At 33.3% G+C, this 21920-nt stretch overlaps 1 protein-coding gene across 5 annotated transcripts in view; it reads right to left on the bottom strand.

Annotated features, from left to right (window-relative positions):
* Positions 1-21920, bottom strand: part of LOC135129808 (pseudouridylate synthase RPUSD2-like) — a 395425-nt gene that overhangs the window by 88369 nt on the left and 285136 nt on the right. For all 5 annotated transcript variants that reach the window (XM_064057054.1, XM_064057055.1, XM_064057056.1 and 2 more), the window contains one exon: positions 10891-10980. In XM_064057054.1, the coding sequence (XP_063913124.1) occupies positions 10891-10980 (90 nt within the window). The remainder of the gene's footprint in view (positions 1-10890; positions 10981-21920) is intronic.

Here is a 21920-nt window from a genome sequence, read left to right as displayed (position 1 = left end):
CGAAGCTCATATTACGTTCAAAATTTGTTTGTTCGTTTAATATTGGATTCTCTTTCAATTTCATTTCACTTTTCTGGTTGCGAACATCTAAAACTGTAATGCCAGTTTATAATGTTGACTTGATTTTTAGAATGAGTAATTTTAAGATATTATACCTACTTATTGTCATTAAACTACACTACTATGTGCATACTGCTGTGTATACTTTATTAATTTGAATGACAAATTTCTTTTATAAATGATACTTAGATCAGACTAGTAAAGTATTTAATACCTCATTAGAGGTGAATTTATGAGTAAGTATCGTCGAATTCACACTTTATTTTTCGGGAAGGTAAAATTTAGCTTCGGAGGTACAAAACAATACATTTAATTTTTTTTTGTTAATTTTAGGTACAGATTTAAATGATGTCAAATAAATACAACTCTGGTGGGAGTAAAAGAGGCAACATTTTATTTTGTGTTGTGTTCCAACCACGTTAGTTCTCTAAATTGAAACCTGAAATAATCCATATACTTCTACTATTCATTCGTCCTACCTAAACGTACTGGCTATGCACTTAAGACAAAGTAAATAAGCATTTAAAACAAAGTTTACTGAACAAACTACATCAAATCACGTCAAAACCTCGGCGTGTTTGGAGTTAAATTGGTGGAGAAAAAAAACAAGATGCTTTATTTGGTGTAATTTCAATTTTTCTAAGTGCATTTACATCCAAGAAAAATTTGTTTTTTCCGGAAGACTTGGCACGTGAACGCTATTATTAAAATTAAAATCCAGACCAGGTAGGGCAGTGAATTACTTTCACACATTTACGAGTTTTACTTTAAAGGCTGCAATAAAAAGGAATGACTAACAAAAACTTTTTCGATTTCGAATATTGTAAATTTGCACGCGATATCAAGTCACGCATCTAACAGCAAGGATGATATCCGATGTGAAAATGACTCTGGCGGGTAATGATGCAAACAGGATTTCCTAGAAATAACCCTTGGTAAAAATTATGTCGTATGACCCTACCTGAAATGTACAGTAACGTTAAATTAAATCAAATGGTTTGTGTGATAGGAGGCATTAATCATCTCAACGAAAATGTCGAAATACGACCCTAGTCCATCAAGTCGACTAGCCGACAACTTCATTAACGCCCCTAAAAATGTTTAATTTAAACTTTTCGACATGATGATGATGGAAGTGACGCAATGCGTCAGCTTAACATCACTTCCGACGGTTTATGGAGACATATAGGCTAAACCTAGAAAATCGAGTGTATGTTGACGTGTATGGAGTGGCCCTTTTTGATATAAGGAGGCAAGGATAAAATTTAAATTTCAAATCGGACAAAATTCCAAAAAGAAAATTGACGGATAGTTAATAATAATAATGAAATTAATTGCTCAACTTGCTGAAGTCGACAGAAACAACATTATATCTGAAAACCGTAACGTTCAAAAATGTCATGCAATTTTTATTTTTTTTATGACCAAAAATTACATTTTTTTAGTGCCTCGGGCGAAGTATTAACCGAGGCGAAATCGAGGTTACGAAATGAGCCAAGACAACAGAGTACAAATTCTTGTTATGTTGAACGTACATTTGTCCAGTGTCTCTTTTTTAAGCTTTTCTAATATTTTTGTTACAATAATAGTCTTCATGTTATGTTAGTTATAAATTTTAAAATTATATATTTCACAGATGCCACTAAGATTTTCTTGATGTTATTATGAGTGGTTTTTATCAATATTAATTAATTTTTAATTTATTTTCAAAAATAACGAAAACATGTTTAGTACTCTAGAAAGTGAAATGTAATGGGTACTTTTGTTAAGCATTAAAAACACTTATATTATTAGTTTTAGGTATCGGGTTCCTACTGCACTATCAATTTGTGGCAGAACATTATACAGAAACGTAAGTACGATTGTAAGTAGGTACAATCGCGACAAATAAATTTAAATATAAAAATTTCTTTTCTAAATATTATTTTAATAACAAATCATAATCCAATAAAAGGAAAATACAAAACAGCTTAATTATAATGAATAGAATTGAATGCTACGTGCATTTATTTTAAAAAAGATTGTCACCTGTTCCTGCTTCAAACTTCACACTCTCTTCACTACCTATATACCTATTCTTAAATCATGGGTCTCCTAGGAGTGACAATTTTCGGATAATCAGGCCTCTCATCAACTGTCTATGAAAGCGAGAACATTTCGTAATAATTCTATTAAATTCATTCTCATATTCGCTTAATCTGCTGAGTTACATCATAATGTCAGGTCAGTTCACACATTAGGATTCGTCGATTGACGGTTACCGGTTAGAATGTGTAGAGGAATGCCTAGTCTACCGAACTCGATAGGTCAGCCATTGACAATTTCAATCCTTTGAACTACGCCTCTGAGGAATTGATGATAGATAAACATATTACGGCAAATACATTTCAAAACAACGTTTATCAGGCTTTCACAATATTAACTGTTCACGCAGGTATACTTAAATCAAATGTAGATAGGATACGTATTTTATGTCATTTATGCAATAATTCTTAAGCGCCAAACAGAAGTACTTTTTAAATATCGATTAACATGAATGTTTTTGGATATAATAAAAGTCAAAAATTTATATCATTTGTAATTTTATGTAGGAGAAATCTTAATAAATGAACAATGAAGTTTCTGTAGATTATTTTGATTGGAACGAAAAACAAGAACCTTGAAAGTTCATATTTCTTTTGAAAATTAACAAAGAATTTTCCGAAGGCGTAATAATTAGTATCAAGAGAATTCACAGAAAAACTTACATCACAGTAATGAGTCAGTAAGACCGTCTTTGTTTAGTTTGAAATATATTTGAAATGAGCTACTTCTTTTCAGCTTTAATTTTATTGTTGTCACTTCCAGAGCACGAAATTTATAGATCCTAGAGATTGTGTGCAACTAGGTTGTCTCCCCCTAGATGCATATATTAAAAATGAAGATGATTTTCAGAGTTTTGTTAACGCAAGACATATATTTCGAGATCAATAATCTCTTCAGCTTACAAAATAAAGAGTGATACATTATACTTAAAACTCAATAGTTACCTTTGTTTTTGACGAAACAAGAAATACCATATGATCGAAAAAAAAAACTCCTCTTGTAGGCCGTGCAATTTGTTTTTAACATTTAATTATATTGCGATGGCATCAGTGATTTGCACCTACTTCAGTCGTCTAGTGGGTATGCAACCAGATATACGGACTGAATTCCAGAGTGTTGCTTCTTTGAAAAATCGAATAAAATATTAGTTTGCTTTTAAAAATCCCAAAACGTTTGTTTCCTATTTTGGCAACTTGTATTTCCACCTGTATAAAGAAAATGGTCTAAGAGATATTTACTTCTCTCGGCCTTGAAACATAATTCAATAAACAAGTGCAGTGTAAGTGTAAGACACCAACTATAAAACAAATAAAGGAGCAGGTCACAATAAATTTCAATCGAAATTTATTTAATACAATGAAATGGCGCCATTAATTTTTTGGAAGGAATGAATACATGAATTATTGCGAATTATCAAGTTCGCAAAGAATTAGTTTTATAGCTTTAGGTCATCATGCACATTTTTACATTGACAGAATAATTCCAAAATACATACATCTAAAATTTCACAACTATTAGTTTAGTACTTTTGGAATTTATCTGTGGAATAAGTTGCCAACAGACGGCAGACGTGACACAAACGGGAACGAGACACCTACTTTTGCATATTCTAGCAGCAATGAAACGTCGAGAAAACATGGAATCAGACATCCGTCAAAATATTTTCTTAGCTTACGCTCAGGGACATTAGCAGAGTACTACTTGGTTACAGAAAATAAGAACAATGTGCCGGATTCTATGGTTGTGACAGTCAATTCGACTAACGCACGGTCAACTTCAGACTGTTGTCATTTTGCTGTACTTGGAAAATTGCTTCTTTAATTACTGTTGGTAATACTATATACTATTTGCAGCAATATTTTTAAAACCATAAAAATGCAAGACACGTTAGATGCAGAAAACCTGATTCTTAGTAATTTTAACAACCTCAAGCGGTAAATTCTAAAATAAAAAAGTACACATTTTTGTGAGTCAACGACAGAAAACAGAAAATCAATTAATATAAATGGAAGCAAGGTTGCTGCCTCCTCCACGCCGTCGGAATATTTTAATTGAGAAAAAATACTTTGAATGAGACGACACGAAAAACCTGCAGATTTATCATGACGTCGCCTGGCTGTGAAAAACAAGCTCCAGGAAAACTTTCGTAAATTAAAAAAAATCTAGGAAACCTTAAGCGCACTCTAGAGAATACTGAATTGGATACTGAATCGTGTAAAAGTTCCAACAGTTAATTCGTATTAGCTTGAGTGAAAAATGTGCAATTTAGTGAGGGTTATGTTATGTCGGAAAATAAACCAATAAACTCAAGCAAGAAGGTGCGTGATCTTGATGCGTGTGCAAGACTTCCATGCGCATGTTGTCGGAAAATTTACTGCAGTCAGGACCGACGAAAATTCGGGAAGTTTCACGTCGATACGAGGTGGATAAAGTAAAGCAATTTGTATAAATCACCATAAACATAATTGTCCCAATAAATAATACGTCACTAAACGTGACATATACTTGGGTTTGGTTGTTGGTTTAGTCAAGTCGAATTCAATCATCCTTTATTGAGTGCTCTAGAGGCATATTGGCTCTGTTTTAATCACGTAACTGTTATGAAACGTGTTTGATTGCTCATGGGTCGAATGCATCCAAAATGAACTAGAACATAACGTCATGACGTTCTACTAGTGTGGGTAGAACAAATAATACCTTCGTTACTATTAATCTGTCAACGCACCCGTCGATCGATCATACTCAAATCCCGAGTTCGAGGAATTAATAATAATAATCAATCCATAAAGTACAGTTTCGGAGTTCTGAGATCAAATATTAACTACACCTCTGATCGCTGGTTACATTTGGAGTAACATTTCTGGTAACGAATTTTTGTTTCCTCCATACAGGTACCTAGTGTCGGAATAGCGAAAAATTTTGTAGAACTTTAATAAATCTCTACAAGAAGTCCATTTCAAAACCTTATTACGACTCTTTAGAAATAATCTCTCTAATTTTACAGTCAATGTTGCCAATGATATTCCAATAGGGTTGACTATTGTCAGAGACTAAAAACCTTCAAATTTTCTGTAAAAAAAATTGTAGGGTTATATATCATTCTTACAGTTTACCGTACCGTATTAAAGAATTCCTTAGGTGCATGGAAGAGTATTCTTATAAGTAGAGAACGGATTTATGGATTTTATGCTTTTTCCCAATTTTGTAAACACTCGAACTGTTTGAAATCTTTCTACAATTTTAATCCATTTAAGACATATTTTGTTACGCTTATTTCTTTTTTTTACTTTCAATTTTTGCATTTTTTTTTTCTTGAGTTTAACAATTTTAGAAACAATTATTACAAAAAGGTGAGTTTTACACTTTCCAATTACAAATTTTTATGGCAGTCGTTTTTTATAGCGAATACCCGTTGTCACCACGTGCCCTTCAAAGAACTGTGTTAAAGGACACCTACCTTTTATTACAACTTCGGCTTCTTTTGACTTGTCGCGTGATGTCCATTGGAATTCGATGATTTTGTATTCAATATCTTTGTATTTGTTGAATTTAGTGTTAGTGTGAAGTTATTCTTTGTTACCAGAACCAGACAAATTAGTTTCAATTTATTTATGCTAAAAGAGAAAACTAAAGTATTTTGCAGAGTTTGTGTAAAAATCGTAAGTAATGTAACGTAATGTTTATTCATGTTTAAAATACAAAGTATTATGGAGTCGTCAAAATTAGTTTAATTATATATTTAACAAAAAAGTTACTTTAAATCAGTAGGTAATTATTAATTATTGAGTAAGTTTCCCCCTTCCACCTAAGAACTAAAATTATGGTTAAGAAATTCATCTTGGGAGTAAAAGGCTCCTTCTATTAATGAAGTTCTCACTACCTTTTTAAAATTAACTAAAGGCAAATTCTTTATATGTTCTGGCAATTTATTAAAAAACTTTACGCCATAGTAACTAGTGGCTTCTCTAGCTCTCTTCAGCCTATGATAATTGATGATGTATGCGTTCTTATTGCGCGTGTTATATTGATATTCTGCAGAGTTATAATTGAATTCATTTTCCTTAATGAACAGAACTGCAGCAAAAATATACATTCATGGAACCGTCATTATTTTAACAGTAACATTTTTTCAAACCATACTTTCTTCGTACAATATAAAAAAGTGCATTAAAAGCGAAAAACAAAATTTTAAATTTCGAAAACCTAACAGAAGTCTACAGGGTGTTTTTGAAAGGTATGCAAAAAAAAAGCTGATAAATCTGACCATCTCGGAAAACCATCTAAAACTTGTTTTATTGTATAAATCTCACAAAAAAAATTTACCCCCGTCCACATATTTTCTGCGCCATTGACAAATATTAATTAGGTGCAAGGTATACATATCATATGTATATATAAGGTAATGGTCGACAGCACGTATGATAAGTAAAAATGCAAAATTTATTTCTTGCCCCCACAAAAAGAAATAGCAGGGATTCAGGTCGGATGATCAAAGAGGCCATAATACTGGCCCATTGCATCCTATCCACCGTCCTGGGAAGTTCTCGTTAAACCACGCACGCAGTTCATGGGCATAATGAGCACGGCCCCATTGTGGAGATATCACATACCACGGCGGGTACCCAGTGGGACATCCTCTAAAAGGTCGCCCAAGATTTTATTTAAAAAGTCTAAATAGGCAGCAGCTGTTAATCGGGGTGGTAAAATGTATGGACCTATTACGTGGTTTCCAACCATACCTGCCCGAACATTGGAATTGAAGCTACCCTGAAAGTGCGTTTCTTCAATTTAGTGGGGATTTTCGTCTGAACAAATATGGGTGTTGTGGGAATTGAAAATACTATCTCTGGCATGTTGCCTCATTTGTTGAAAATATTTTTTCAGTAAAGTGTGGATTTTCTCCGTTTTTTTTTGAAGCAACCATTCATAGAACGCAACTCTTTTTGGCAAATCTTCAATTTAAGTGTTGTATGCGATGGACATGATACGGTTGTAGGCCCATTTAAGGTCCTCCACACTACAAATGGTGAAATCCCTACTCGGTACGCTAATCTTCGCACACTTATGTATGGATTTTCTTCTATGACATTTAAAATATCGGATTAAGCATTTAGTGTTTATTTGGTCCTTTGGCGACTCCAGTCCGACCTACGTGAACGAAATCCACCATGTGCTCGGAGACGCTGAATAACGGCACTGGAAGTTCCATGGTCTGGTAAATTCCGACCGGGGAAAGCTTCACCGTAGAGACGTCGAGCTTCAAGACCATTTCCAAAGGCTCTGCCGTACATTAAGACCATGTCGGTCATTTCGGCATTTTTGTAACCTTGCACTTTTTAGAAAAACTTCTTTGAAAACAACGGAAAACACTTTGGCGACAAACCTCAAAAAATTTCACGTGAAACTTTGTGCTTGAGCAATGATTGTCACTTTTTACCTCCAAAGTAAAATTAGCCCACCGCAAATGGTACTTAACAACCACCAAATTGCTGTAAATCAGTAGCGCACATCAAATTTTAATAAACTTTTTAGCGAATTTTATCTCAAAAACGAAAGAATTAAGGTGATTTTGAGATTATGACATGCACTTCTCATGCCCAATTTCCGGTTTCTTTTTTGAGATACTTTTCAAAAACAGTCTTTATAGGTGAATTAACTGCGTTCAAATAAAAACGACGTCAAGTTGGCTTTGGAAATGTGGACGGATCATTCACGAAGCCCTAAATTCACATTTACTAAGCTAGCTTGACGTCGTTTTTATTTGAACGCTCGTTATATGTAAAATGATCATTCAATTGACCATTAAAAAATTAGAGAACGGAACGGATAATTCACAAACATTATATGGATTCAGTGTGTCGTGTACTCTATGACGAAATAAAACAAACTGTTGTAAGCAGTTTACATAAAATATGCTTTGCAGTTCTTGAAACCACTGATAGTTGCGAAAGCCCAGCTCCGTCGGGACCAAAAAACCGGAACTGGAGGATGTCAGCGGAGTAGTATGATCCTGGTGGTACAGTTAGCGGTAGGACATATTTTATGAAACAAAGAGACAAAAACATAGCCTCTCTTAGTCTATGTAAAATCACACTTTCGCTTGGTACAAGCTGTTGCCACAAAAGGGAGCTCAGGCGAAGCCCACCAAAATCTTCAGTCTCTTGTATAAGAGCTGAAAATTTGATACCGGGTACTTCTACCGCATTTATTGGTACCCGGCTGGTAAGAGGCTGTGACAGCAAGGAATACGAGGAATCCAGGCATCCCGAATCGCCATTCAGAGCCTTTCATGACCATGGAAAAAGCGACTAGTTGGCTTCCAAGTCAATTACGCCGATACGCGGGTCATGGAAACCCTTTTTGACGGGCCGGGCCAGGTGTAGAGTGTTTAAGGTCAGGTCCTCTGAACTGGATAGGTTTCAGCCTTGACGGCTGTGAGTTAGCCTGACCCGTGTGGGAGGCGAAGGGACCGTTAAATCGCTTTAGGTGTGTACTCTTCGAGATGCAACTTTAGGACCGTTGATGCTTTTTCCCGTCTCACAGGTGAATAAATCCGCCTGCATGTAGGCGATGGATCACGAAGTTTACTAAGTCTCGAAGTGATGCACTGGCCAGGTCGATAGATGATAATCCCATGTCGAACTCAGGAGTGTGATGCATTGCAGAAAATTGGTACATGAATATGTGGATGTTTCACGCGATGCGAAACACGTGTGTCTTGGTGAAGCTCTATCTGATGGTTCGAGAGCTATTCGGGTCGTATGACGTTTAGAGCGAGTTCACTCACCAGTTGGCATTCATTATCGAGTTACTCGTTCTTTTCAAATACTCCAAAAGGTTTGCAGATCGAAATTTATGTGGTATTTAACAACCTCACCTCCTAGGATACAGACTAGGTAGCCAACACTGTGAAGCCCCGAAGTTTCGGGGAGTCGTGAGTGATCCACAAACCCGCAAAGCAATGGGGCTCTGGCAAAGATTTACCAATACTACTTCTCCGAGGTACCCAATCTACAAACAAAGACTGGGACCTCGGAATGGGTACCAATCCCTTTAGAGTGGTAGCGTCCTCCGGTGTTAACCCGCATTGGTGTTGAATTCGACGGGGTAATGAAAAGCTTCTTGATGTTAGTTCTTGCTTCGGGAAAACGTAATCTTACAACAATTTTTTGTTTACGGCTTTGTTAAGTTAATATACACCCTCGACGATTACCTATAATATTAAGTTTTACACAACAAACACTCAAAAAAGGTATTACTATTAAAATTGTTATTATTTGTTATGAAAACCTTCCCAACAGCATTAAAATAATCGTTAAAATACAAATGTCTGCGTAATGTCAGATTATAAAATTAGTATCGCTAGAGTATATTTTGTTAAAGTAAAATTTATTTGTTTCATTTGCGTGCGGTAGAACGATGGTTGCTATTGTCTCGCAAAAAAATTTAACGTTGAACAGTGATATTTGTTCTTTGAAACTCCTCATACAGTTCTCAGTTGGAATTCCGGAATGTATAATTGCTGAGGGGGCGTTAAATGAATAAATGAAAGTTCTTTAAATTTTAATACAGCAGCCAAGCCTTAAAAAATCTTGTCCGTAATTTCATCACAGGGAGTACTAAAATTAATTTAATTACAATACAGACTGTCCCGATACGCACCCCAAAATACGTTATTCTTAATAAATGAATAATGTATTTTGGGTTGTCATTAACCACAAATCACATTCGTCATTTAGGCGAAATCATTCCATATAAGAACTATCACTTTTATTGTGCTATTTTAAATAAATTGCTGTTAAAAATCAAAGTTACATAATTCATAATTAAAAGATACTTAAAAATAAAGTCACAAGAAAAAGTTTTAGCTGTTGAGAAACAGAACAACTCACAAGAGAAAAAAAACACACAGATATAGACTTTTTGCTAAATACTGTTTTCAATATCTGACTTTAAAAAATATAAGTTCAATTAGGTGTCATCCGCAATAGATTATAAAGTTGTAAAGAGTAACGCCTTCGCTCTTTCTGATACTGAATAAAACTCGTAGCAGTCAAAAAAGGACACTAATTTGTTGTATTTTAAATATGAAAGATATTTTTTGTTTAATGCCCATTTAAAAAAGCTTATATTAATATACGTTTTGTTTGCAAGAATTTCAGCGAAAATTGTTTCGTACGAACCATGCTACAGAAGACAGTTGGTTAAATGGGTATGCCATCTCTATTAAAACAAATTTCCATATAGGCGCCAGAAGTAAATTTTAGTCCATTTGCTTGATGTTCGGACAAAATTATGCTCTAATTTAGCTTGCACGATTAGTTTTTCATCAGTGATACTCCTGTGGTAGCAAATTTTGGTTTACCTCTCAAACTTCCATATTACATATAAATCGGAAATAGTGAATTGCTCAAATTAACAAGAATCCTCTACGTGCTTGTCGCACGATTAAATTTTCGGAGGGCATTAAATAAGAACATAAATGCGGTTTTTAATCGTTACTCATGATAATAACCTGCCTAGTTAGAAAGTAAAAGGAAACGAGTTTCCAATTAAGGCACGCTAGTATAGTTATAATACCTGTACCATCTCTTTGCGACGCGACGTACCGAATTACTTTTTCAGCAAGTTTTTAATTAGGCAATAACCGAGGTGAATTTAGTCAAAACCCAACCGTATCACAATAATTAACTCGTTGTTTACCAACTTGGAAAACAAACAATGCCGGTTTATTAAAATGCTTACCTTTTTAAGATCTTTGTTGGGCTCTCCGTCGTCCGCTTTTCGCTTTTCTGTTCCTGTCAATTTGCCCTTGTCCTTTTCACCTCCGCATATCTGCAAAACCAAGAAACATAATTAAGAACGTTTAATTGCCAACAGGAAACGAAAATCCTGAAAGCTTCTCTCGCAAAAGAACGTTTACACTTTGAAGCTTAATTTACACCCGCATAAAATTTAATGAACTCGACAAACTCGAAAGAAATGGCATTGTTATTGAGGGAGATGTGGTGATTTCGTCTTAATTTCAAACATCAAGTACATTAAAAGCCATATCGGAGGCAAAACTTTAATTACGAACTAAGCGCACTTTGGAACACCTAAACTTCGTATCACAATAAATGAAAATTTAATTAAGAATGTAGCTGCGAAACAATATGCTGTAATTTCCTTCTTGACATGGTGATTTCTAAAAACTTTTAATATGGAGTTTAAATATTTGTTAAATTTCCAGAAAAAGAAATCTTTATTTTGCAATGAACTTTAAATGGAAAAAAATTACTGTGGGAGTCAGACGGTACTCTCGTCGCTCATTTTAACATCACTTCCTGTCGAGGAATTTCTTATGAAACAAAAAAAAAAAACTTTCCTTTTGCAATTTAATTCTTTGGTTAAATTAGTCTTGATGATTTTTATAGGACACTGATCAACACGTTACATTTTTGCTACGAAATAAATGGCGCGCCCTTTGACATTCTGTTGTACAACGAAAGTTGATTTTTATTCTAATATCGATTGCTTGTTTTAACTTTTCATTTTAATTAACTGAAAGCAAAACTAACCGTTGTTTTTAATTATAGAATAAATTCATCGCTCTAGTGACAAGTTAAAAATTAAATTTACGTCGCTGAAAATTAAATTTGTCAGACACCAAGACAATTGTATATTATGGAGCATACAAAGTTTAACAGACTTTCAGATAGTGGTTTTCGAAATATTTCACCAGTTTCATATTTTTGCTCTACCCTGTATATTTGTGTCTTTTTTTAATAAAATCAAAAACATTTACCAAACTTTACTCCTACGACCCGGTAAGAAAAATTGTAAAATTAACATTAATTATGATTTTTACACAATAAACTATATGCTTTATGGTAAAAATGACGTTGAATTACTAAACCACAAATAAAGCAGCATGTCGCTGTACACACCATAAGTGAAATTAGCTCAACAAAATTTTGAGCAGACGTTATCTATTAATTTCGTGTAGTAAAGTACGTTTTCGAGTGTGTTACCAAAATATCAAAGGAATTCGTTAGACGGATTCTATAAAATTTCCGGGACGTAAATGTTAAGCTATAGATAAGACAACATGTGAAATTTGAATGAGATTTACTCATAGTAAAACTCTATTGGAGATGAACAGACAAATTTTGGTCATCGTTATACTATGCATACAATAATCTTGAAATACATAATACTAAAAGATTATCTATTTAATAATGGATAGTCAAACACCGGTATACGACAGAGACACACAGGCTTACGGTAAAGATTCGAAAACCCGGAACCGACTTTTTCGTATTCTACAAGTTGTGAAACACATTGAAAAAACGAAATGCTGATGTTATGAATTAGAAAACGAAACGTTTTACATTTCCGAATAAAAAGTTCCGCCGTATACTCGTAATTTTAAACTCGGATCGGTTAACTGTAACATATTTTTAGGGAAACAATAATACCTTTAAAATTACATTGTCATGAGAAAATGATTTTAAAAGAAACGAATTTCGGTAAATTTAACGTAATATATTTCAAGCATCGAAAAATATCAAATAGCTGATAGCTGCTTTCAAATGTTTTAAAATTTCAACAACCTGCCTGTTTTTCTTCTGTTTCTGAATGGTTTCTGTACGACCTCGCTTTGCAGATGCCTTCTGCGATCAGATTACTAAATAAAATATTTAAAAGGTCCAGGCGGGAAGATTGAATGTTAATGGTCACTCGGATAAAGAAATCGGTTTACCGGGTATACAGCACAATGCAAAATTAATGAAGGAGCTCCTTTAATTATTTCTGCTAAAATAAACCACCAACAAAATTATTAACTGTTAATATTTAATGCTTGTACAAGTTGTTCGATGCTCTTTAGCATTAAATAAAGTGTATCAATATACAATGATTTGTTGACTGTAGCTGCTTCCAAATACTAAGAAATAGCCGTTTCTGCAATTTTTCTTTGTGAGTATATTCTTCTAGTAATTTATTAAACGCTGACATAATCGTAGATTCCTACTAAGACTAATTGTATTAACAAAGTTACGAAAGAAATATATGAAAAGTTCCAGGAATACAGAAAAACATGCCATGTTATTAACATAACTACCGTGAAAACGCTCAGAATGAGTTTCTGGGAGATAGCTTCATTATAATTTCAACAGAATCGGAACACCAATTTAACAAGTTTTAACAATAACTGCTTACTGTAACAGTTACGTTTACTGAAATTTATATTGGACATTATCAGATATGGACCGACCGTATTACTTTAACGAAGTTCATGAATTTGTTTGAGAAGGGTATAAGGTTAGTTAAACTTCCGAACAGTGCAACGCTGATAACCTCACTGTTTGCACTTTCAAAGCTGCTTATGACTTTGAAGACAGCATTTCTATATTAAAATGGTAGTAAGACGTCACTTACATACGATTAGTATCGGTAAACAATTACGACGTTAATAATTACAACGACTAAATTAAAATTATCTATAATAATTATTATAGATTAATTATAATTAATGCAAAACTATAATATGTTCATGACGATCGACGATAAAATTACAGTGACTCCTTTACAATGCGGGTTTTTCGACGACATTTAACATTTCGTGGAAACATTGTAGTAAATTTTTACAGAACTCTTACTTATTCTTTACTGCTGAATTCAAATTTCATTTCAACGATCTAATATAATGGCATTATGTTGTCTCAAAACTGGACAGCCGTAAAACAATACCGAGAGCAAGTTATAAACTAGAACCCATGCTTTTGATGCAAAACACTTAATAATGCATTCAGCTAGGCGCGTTTGTCGGTGAATGCTGTACATAAACAGCTCGTTTCAGCAAAAATAATTTATGAATGGCTGATACATCATGACAGACAACTGTCCATTTAAATTTATGATAGTACCTATCGATATCACTGATGTCAAAGAGCATTTCACTATAAGTGTGATTCAGTGTAAAGTAATCAGAACATAAAGTAAAAGCCCGACTTCATATTGCATTGCTTAGAAAACTTATTATTGAGCTCTCATTTAATCTTCGGTTAAGATCAATATTAACAATTTAAAATTTAGATTTATGTGTTTAATAAGCAGAAATACTTCATTCAATAAATTGTAACGTACACGCATTACAGATCAGGCAAACTGAATATTCTAACAAGCAATACTGTTTGGAATTACATAATTTTTCGTAATATTATTATATTAATTAAACTTTCTTTAACCAAGAAAAGCACATGGTACGATAATTTCTGATTAGTAATTTGCACGTGTGAATAGTACAAGTCTGACCTGAGTGTCACTGACTTTTCCTGGTCTTGTAATACCTATTTGAGATAGTTTACCAGTTACCGAAATATTTTTGTAATGTGATTTTCAAAAAGTGTTGTAAAATGCTGATTTTTTTATCAAAATAAATATAGATATGTATAGTAACCCCTAACTCCGTAATATACCTCCCGAGTTACATAAAATTGCATTTTTTTTGTTGCTAATTTGTAACATTTATTTCTTTATTTAAAGTCATATACGTATATGTTTTACTGTGTGTCAAATTTGTTTTTTTCTCGAGCGTAAGCTAAGGACGTATTGTAACAGGGTCGGTCTAAATAAACTTAAACCATTTTTTACTGCGAAATAATGTCAGAGATATGTGAAAAAACAAATAATGTTTAATAAATTATTAGTATGAAGTCAATGAAAAAGAAATTGAATGTTGAAAAAAAAGCTATTAAATAACTGGGAACATGTTTCATCATTTGAACAAACACAAACGTTGTACATATTAATTTTTATATATTTCATTCAGACATTTCGTCTTGTGTCATTTTCAAATTGTCAGTATAGGGTAAATGTGTACAAGAGTACGCACTTAGTGGAAAACTGTCAACAACTTTTTAATTTTTTTGGATAGACAAATTTTATGATATAGGTTCGTTATATACATGTTTAGAGATCAGATATATTTAATTGTACGTCCCAACACCACTATATTTTAAGAGTAATTTCAATTTTTGTCAAGATGTGTAAATGCGCACTCTTAGACAGTTCATCGCACAAGAGTGCGCATTTGAACGCTTATGAGTACGCAATACAAAATATTTGTTTCTAAGGTGAAAATAAATGGGAATAAGTGACTACAGACTACACATAAAACGGGAGACCTATTTCTTCGTACTCTAGGGGTCTTGAAAAGACGAGAAAACGTAAAAATAAAGAGTCGGTCGACGGACTCGTTTACAACACGCTCAGGAAGTAAAAAAAAAAATCACCATAACCACCACCACACAACTTGAGAAGCAGTACAAAGTAGTAGAGTTAAATAATGCAGTATCGTATGATATGTATCTCCAAGACTATTAGACTACGTATTGCAAGCAATGCGCACTCTTATACAATACCTCGCTGCGCACTCTTGTACATTTGTACATAACCTAATGTTTTCAAAGTTAAAAGCTTTTGATTAACAGAAAGTGTAAAACTGTTAGTGTATAACGACACCTTAAAAGTTACAACTAATGACAATTATTACTGTAAAATAAAAGAACTGGTACGTACCTTACAAAAAACTAAAACTATGAGCGGTAAAAATTACATCCACACAACGTGTGAACATAAAATCGTCAGTACGACCAAACTATAAACTATATTCAGGTCACTTTTGCACCTTTATCTCAGGTTTAGCATTAAATTCTGAATGGTATAACTTCATCTTACCCAGATGGCACTAATAAGCAGAAATCATCAGTGCGTACTCTTATACATATTCGCACTCTTGTACACATTTACCCTACATCAATTTTTTCGATTGCTCACTCGATCAGGTTGATCTCCTAATAAAATATACTACGTATTAAAATCTGCCCGTATTAAGTTTTTTTTAATCACTCTAGTGTATGTACACTATCTTATAAAGTTCTCGTTTCGAATTCAGAACTTTCAAACTAGGATATTTTAGTCCTATCTACTTTTCTACATCCCTAAGTGTTTATGTGATTCGGGAAACCCGTAAAGAGGAGGCGGAGAAGCCTAATACCTGTCGCTGCGGGGTATCGACAATACATTTGCGTGCGGTACAGTATAGTAGAAACGGCATTCTTCTGTTTCTGCCGTCGACCGACACAGCTACGCAGACATACATTTCCACCCCTACAATGTTAAGAAGTCCAGTGTATCAGATAAAAACAAAATCAGAAACAGAAACATACCAAATGTAGCAATTAGTACAGTTTTATAACACTACCATAGTAATCCGCTTCCGGGTTTAGTAATGAAAATATCGAACAAAAGAATTTGTAATAATAACTGCTGCACGACTAATGAATAGTCTTGTAAATTTATAAATTAATAATTCAGGTCATTGATCATAATCCTTTCAGTTATTGCAATAAATTAATGCTTGCTATTATTTTTATCCAATTTTTGGACAAAAAATTTAACTGACTAGACTTAAATTTTCTGATTTTTCAGTCGATATAAAAATGCGATATTTATGTCATCAACTTAAAAACAAAATACATATTTTTACTTGCCGAGCGTAAGCTAAGGAAGTACGGTAATCCAGTCCATCGGCCGAATTGCCACCTTAATTTTTTTCGACTTCTCATGATCTCTAGAGCAGAAAAAAAGTGATCTCCTCTTTCCGTCTATCTGTCTGGCTGTCTGATGTTTGTATCCATTTTTATTAGACACGTCACCGAAACTATCGGACCGATGGTTGTCAAATTTTGTATGTATTTTAGGCATAGATTTTTGGAAACAAATTCAAAACTGGATAAAAATATTTTGCAATTTAATTTTGAAACTGCAAAACCGAATGTTCTGAAATCTTGTACATTTGTTAAGGTTATCGTAAACATAGTAAATCGTGAAGCAAAATTTATTCGTTTATCCCCTCTCAAAAAATTCATGACGTCATCTCAAAATTTTGTCGAATAAATCCTCTCTGAAATATGCAAAACATTATAACTGCATACTTGTGGTTTATCAATGCACTCATAGTTTTTAGAATTAGTAGTACAGGGTGACTCAAAAAATTAATGAAAGAGACAATTTATTTCACTGATTAAAAGACGAACTGCACAACCAAATGCTTCGAAATCTTGCAGACGTTTTAAACTTATCGTAAGCGTGGTAAATTTTTAATCAATATATCTGCCTATCCCTCTCAAAAATCTAGATGGCGTAATCACAAAATTTTGTTAAGGCAAAACTCATTTGAAACATACGGGCAACACGCTTTCATTCTTTATTTTAACCTTACGTACATATCTTTATTTTAACTTATAAGGATTCCTATAAAAAAAATTCAAATCACATTTTTATAATTTTTCTAAAAAGCTGCTCCCCCCTCAGTCATCTATAACAAATAAACCCAGCTCAATAACAAACAACGAAATGAAAATTTGAAATTTTTCTACAAAAAAATAACACTAACAGAACAGAAGAAAAAGTGAGACAATTATTTTTTATTAATAATAAAAAGAAACACAGGAGCTCGTCTTACAAAACAAACAAAATTATGTATATGGATACTTTATTAAACTGGGATGACAAGACTGGCCAATAAGAAGAGTTTTGTTCTTTTAATCCAATATAATGTACAATATTTGTAATTATGATCGTATAAAACTGGTTGTTGTACTTAATATCTTCAAGAATTATGCAATATACAGTCGGGGTTAGAAAATCTTTGACGTCATTTTTCTGTCCTTTTGAAAATTTTGATGTAGTCTGTGCTTTGTTATCGAGTTATCAATTTGACGTTTAAAGTTTAAAAGATTTGTCCGCAATATAAAAAATGACAAAACTAAAGAAAAATTATAACACATAAAAGTGTTTCACACTTTGTGACAGTGGAATGGCACTGACGCCCAAAATTTTTCAGATGCGACTGTACTTGATAGTTATCTAAATTATAAATGAACATATGAAGTTGACCGAGTTCAGTAGAATTGCCCTGATGCAATATGAAAATTAAGTAGTTATTTTAGAAAGTATGCAATCTTAAATAAAACAGTGTTGATAAATAAAAAATATTTTACCTTGTAACTAGATAGGTTTAGGTAAATATTTTTATCAAAATCAAAAAGTTGTTTCGGTGACACACACAACACTTTCAGTATTGGTCAGTGAAATAAATTGTTGATGGCTGTTACAGTAGACGAAAAAGGCACGGGAGGTTGTTTGGCGAATTCATGCAATTTTAATTAGTTTCATGTCTTAATCAGTCTTCACTAATGGCCTGTTAGTCTTCTATAAAACATTACAGTAAAGCGAAAATAATTCATCTGTTCTAAACCTTTTGTCAATTTATGCACTATTTATCACATCTACTTCGAAGGCTCAACAGAACAGTAAAACGTCAAATACGTATTTGGTTTCCATTTTGCTAATTTGCAAACAAACATCCGAATGGTAAATTTCTTAACTTTCTTTAAATCTGTGGGACCACAACACCACATTCATACTCTTTCTTATACGATTATTGATTTTATAATGTTTGTGTATATATACTTGCATATATTTTGATATTCTTCCCGTGTAATAATAAAAAACGAGCAGAACACAATACCTTAAAAACAACAATCTCTACACAAATGCTGATCTGTTGCCAATGCTGGTATAATGAGGATCATTCGGTTCTCAGGAAAATTCTAGACAACAGCATTCTGTATCGTCTTCCATTATCTAAAGAAGCATATATTTCCAACTTTTTTGAATTTTTTATTATTTTTAAAAGGTAGAACTTAAAATGTAGACCCACATACTACATATTATTTAATAAAATAGCACATAACTCTATGGGTCTGAAGCAACGACTTACTAAGGCTTGCTTTTAACTATTAACATAAAATATAATTATAGAAATGTTAGTGCTGCCAGTAGGTATACCATGTTATATTGCTTTCCCTCCTCTAAATAATTTGTGTTCTAGTGTTTGCTAAATATACAAACTTATCTACACATACTCTATTCAAAAATGATGATATGATCTTGTGATGTTGCGAATTAAGAAATATAAACCAAATTACTTTTGAGACCTTTATAAAAATTATGAAGAAAAATAAGTGTATCAAATTAGGCGCCAGTAGAACCACAGAATTCTAATTTAATCAGCTTACGAAACACTAATTACTCACAGTCGCAACAACTATATTATAAGTATAAAATGCATTATCCTGTGTGAACTAAGGTAAATTCTAGTTTATAAAAAATGCATTCCCTACAATTTATTCCTAATTAAACAAACTAAACTTTGATTTGAACAAAAACTAAATACGACGACAGTAAACCAAAATTCCGAAAATTTCCTCTAGCGAAATAGTTGCGGCTTCTGTGTTTACACTTGCCACATTCCTTCTGTGCAATTCAACTTCCTATCATTTCAATACCGGCTGAAATACTTGAGGTTAAAACTTTCTTTCGACAAGCAGTTTTGCACATCTTGCTGGTTATCAGAAATGGATTTGAGAAGTCTTAAGGAAACAAGAACAAAGCTGAGAAACTTTTCCTTTTAAAAAGAGAAAAATCACACTAAATTACTCCTTAATGCAACAACTTTGTCTCCTTTATATTCACTTTCCGGGAACAAACAATTTTTGTAAGTGTAACAACCTTTTGTTGTGTACTTGCCTGAGTCATTAAGCGATTACAGAAAATGTTGCGCTCAAGGGGAGCCCTCTGAAAGGAACAACGCTGAGTCAGACCGCGGGTAGCCTGGGAGGGACTCCCTGGAAAGTGCCTAATGTTCGAGTGCGTGGTTGCAGTGAAAATTAGGCAATTAGAAGGCTACTCTGCACAGTATGAAAACTGGCGGAATAGTAATACAGATTCAGAAATAGAGAGTGGTTGAGTGGGTCTAATTTTGTTCAGCGCAACTTAATAGAGTGAAACTTTCAACGCATTATAGTCTATCCTAAATGTTATTATATCGTTGTGGGTCTTCCTTTATTAAATTTGATATAACATTTTGTTTAAGCCGGCGAATGGTCCCTTTTATTATGCCAAATTTGTCAGACCGCAATAGATATGTACCAGGCAGTGTGAGAAGTGCAGGTATAATGTATGCTTATTTTACACACAAAACCGTACTACAAGTGTTGAAGAAACATTTTTGAAAGATTAACCACTCATACATATTGTGCCCATGCATTTTGATCATGTGATTAATACATGTTATGAAAACAATTTGAAATTCAGTTTTCTAAAAATATGCTTTTGAAAAACTAACAATCCATTCATACAATATATAAATATTATCCTTAATATGTTATTATAAAAAAATAATGTATTGTTCCACTTGATGTTAAAATTGGAGACCCGCGACCGTCTGTTGTTACATACTATTCAAGTTGTCACTAAAGTATCCCATAACAGAAATGTCGCCTGGTTTGAGACACGAAAACATACAACTGAATATTAATGACATACTTATTATTATAAATAAGCAATTATAATCATCTATTAAATATCGACACAATTACGTAGCTACAGAATAGGCGGATAACCAAAAAAGTGTAATTACGGCGCTGCCGTGTATCGTTATAGTACAGTGTAACAAACGTGATAGTGATGACATAAAAGACGATATCTCTGCATTAGAGGCATTATAAAGGACGTTCTATTATATTCTTGTTAATGTCCTGGAAACTTAATACAAAAACTGCTTTCCGCAACGCTTTTGTTGGTCAACTTTTACATACCTGTCTGGTTTGGAATAGCTTTTTGTGACAAAAAGTAATTTTCTTAGTAATAAAAATTACACCCTAATAAATCTTCAGGTGTGTCGTCGTCAAGTTGTGCGGCGGTATACAGAACGAATGGAAAAGCAAATCAGCGATTCGATATAATTGAAATTCGATGAATGTTCATTAAAGATGCCGAAGACATCGCCTAAGATCCAGTTCCAATTTGGTGGAAGTCAATGAGTTAAAATTTATGTAAGTAGGCGAGCACAGACACAATTACCCTTCCGGCGTCTATTTTTCTGAATAAAGATTCCGGAAAAACATTACTTACGTTGAGAGGTGAAGCACAGAATGTAGAATGGTTTTGCATCTGATTAGATTTAGATTTTGAACAATCCATCGGTTATAACAAAACGACAAATCCAATTAAGAGAATAAACACGCCATCTGAATGATTTTTTGCGACACGTTGATTCAGAAGAGCAGAATGTTGTAAAATCGAATCAATCGAGTGTAGAAATTGAATTAATGCTCGTTTTGAATTAGTTTAGTCTGTCGTAGCTTTCGAAATAAACCAATATGACTTTAACATAAGCGGCGGAGGTGTCTCGACTATTTTAGGATCACAAAAGGTCGGATTATACGAAGCATACGACGTTTTAGAAAAAAATCTAAGCGTTTGATTCGGTGCCAGACAGAAAAAGACACATTTGTCTTTTTATAAAAATTATTACCGCATGCTAATAGAAGAACCTAATAAATATACGACATCACCGTTGCGTCTGCTATATATAGGCAGAGGAGATACCAGAGACAATAAAAGGATTCGATTACAAAACTAAAAATAAAAAGCTTAAGGTTTTTGTTGGTTGCGGAAGTTGACGCCTAGATGTTTTAAATTCTTGAATTAATTAGATGTTTTGTCTGCATTTATATTTAAAGAAACTGATGTACTGAAGATTTAGGCATAAATCACTGTCTGCAAAAAATCTAAACAGTTGAATTTAAATAAAGTATCGTAAAACCACAGTTAACATATAGATGTTGCAGATGAACAAGAATATTACTACAACTTTCCTA

This window comes from Zophobas morio, unplaced genomic scaffold (assembly GCF_036711695.1).
Source record: "Zophobas morio isolate AGI-343-1 ecotype UQ-CSIRO unplaced genomic scaffold, CSIRO_AGI_Zmor_V1 ptg000017l, whole genome shotgun sequence".
In the NCBI taxonomy this organism is placed as follows: domain Eukaryota; kingdom Metazoa; phylum Arthropoda; class Insecta; order Coleoptera; family Tenebrionidae; genus Zophobas; species Zophobas morio.
This window is presented reverse-complemented; position numbering and strand designations above follow the sequence as displayed.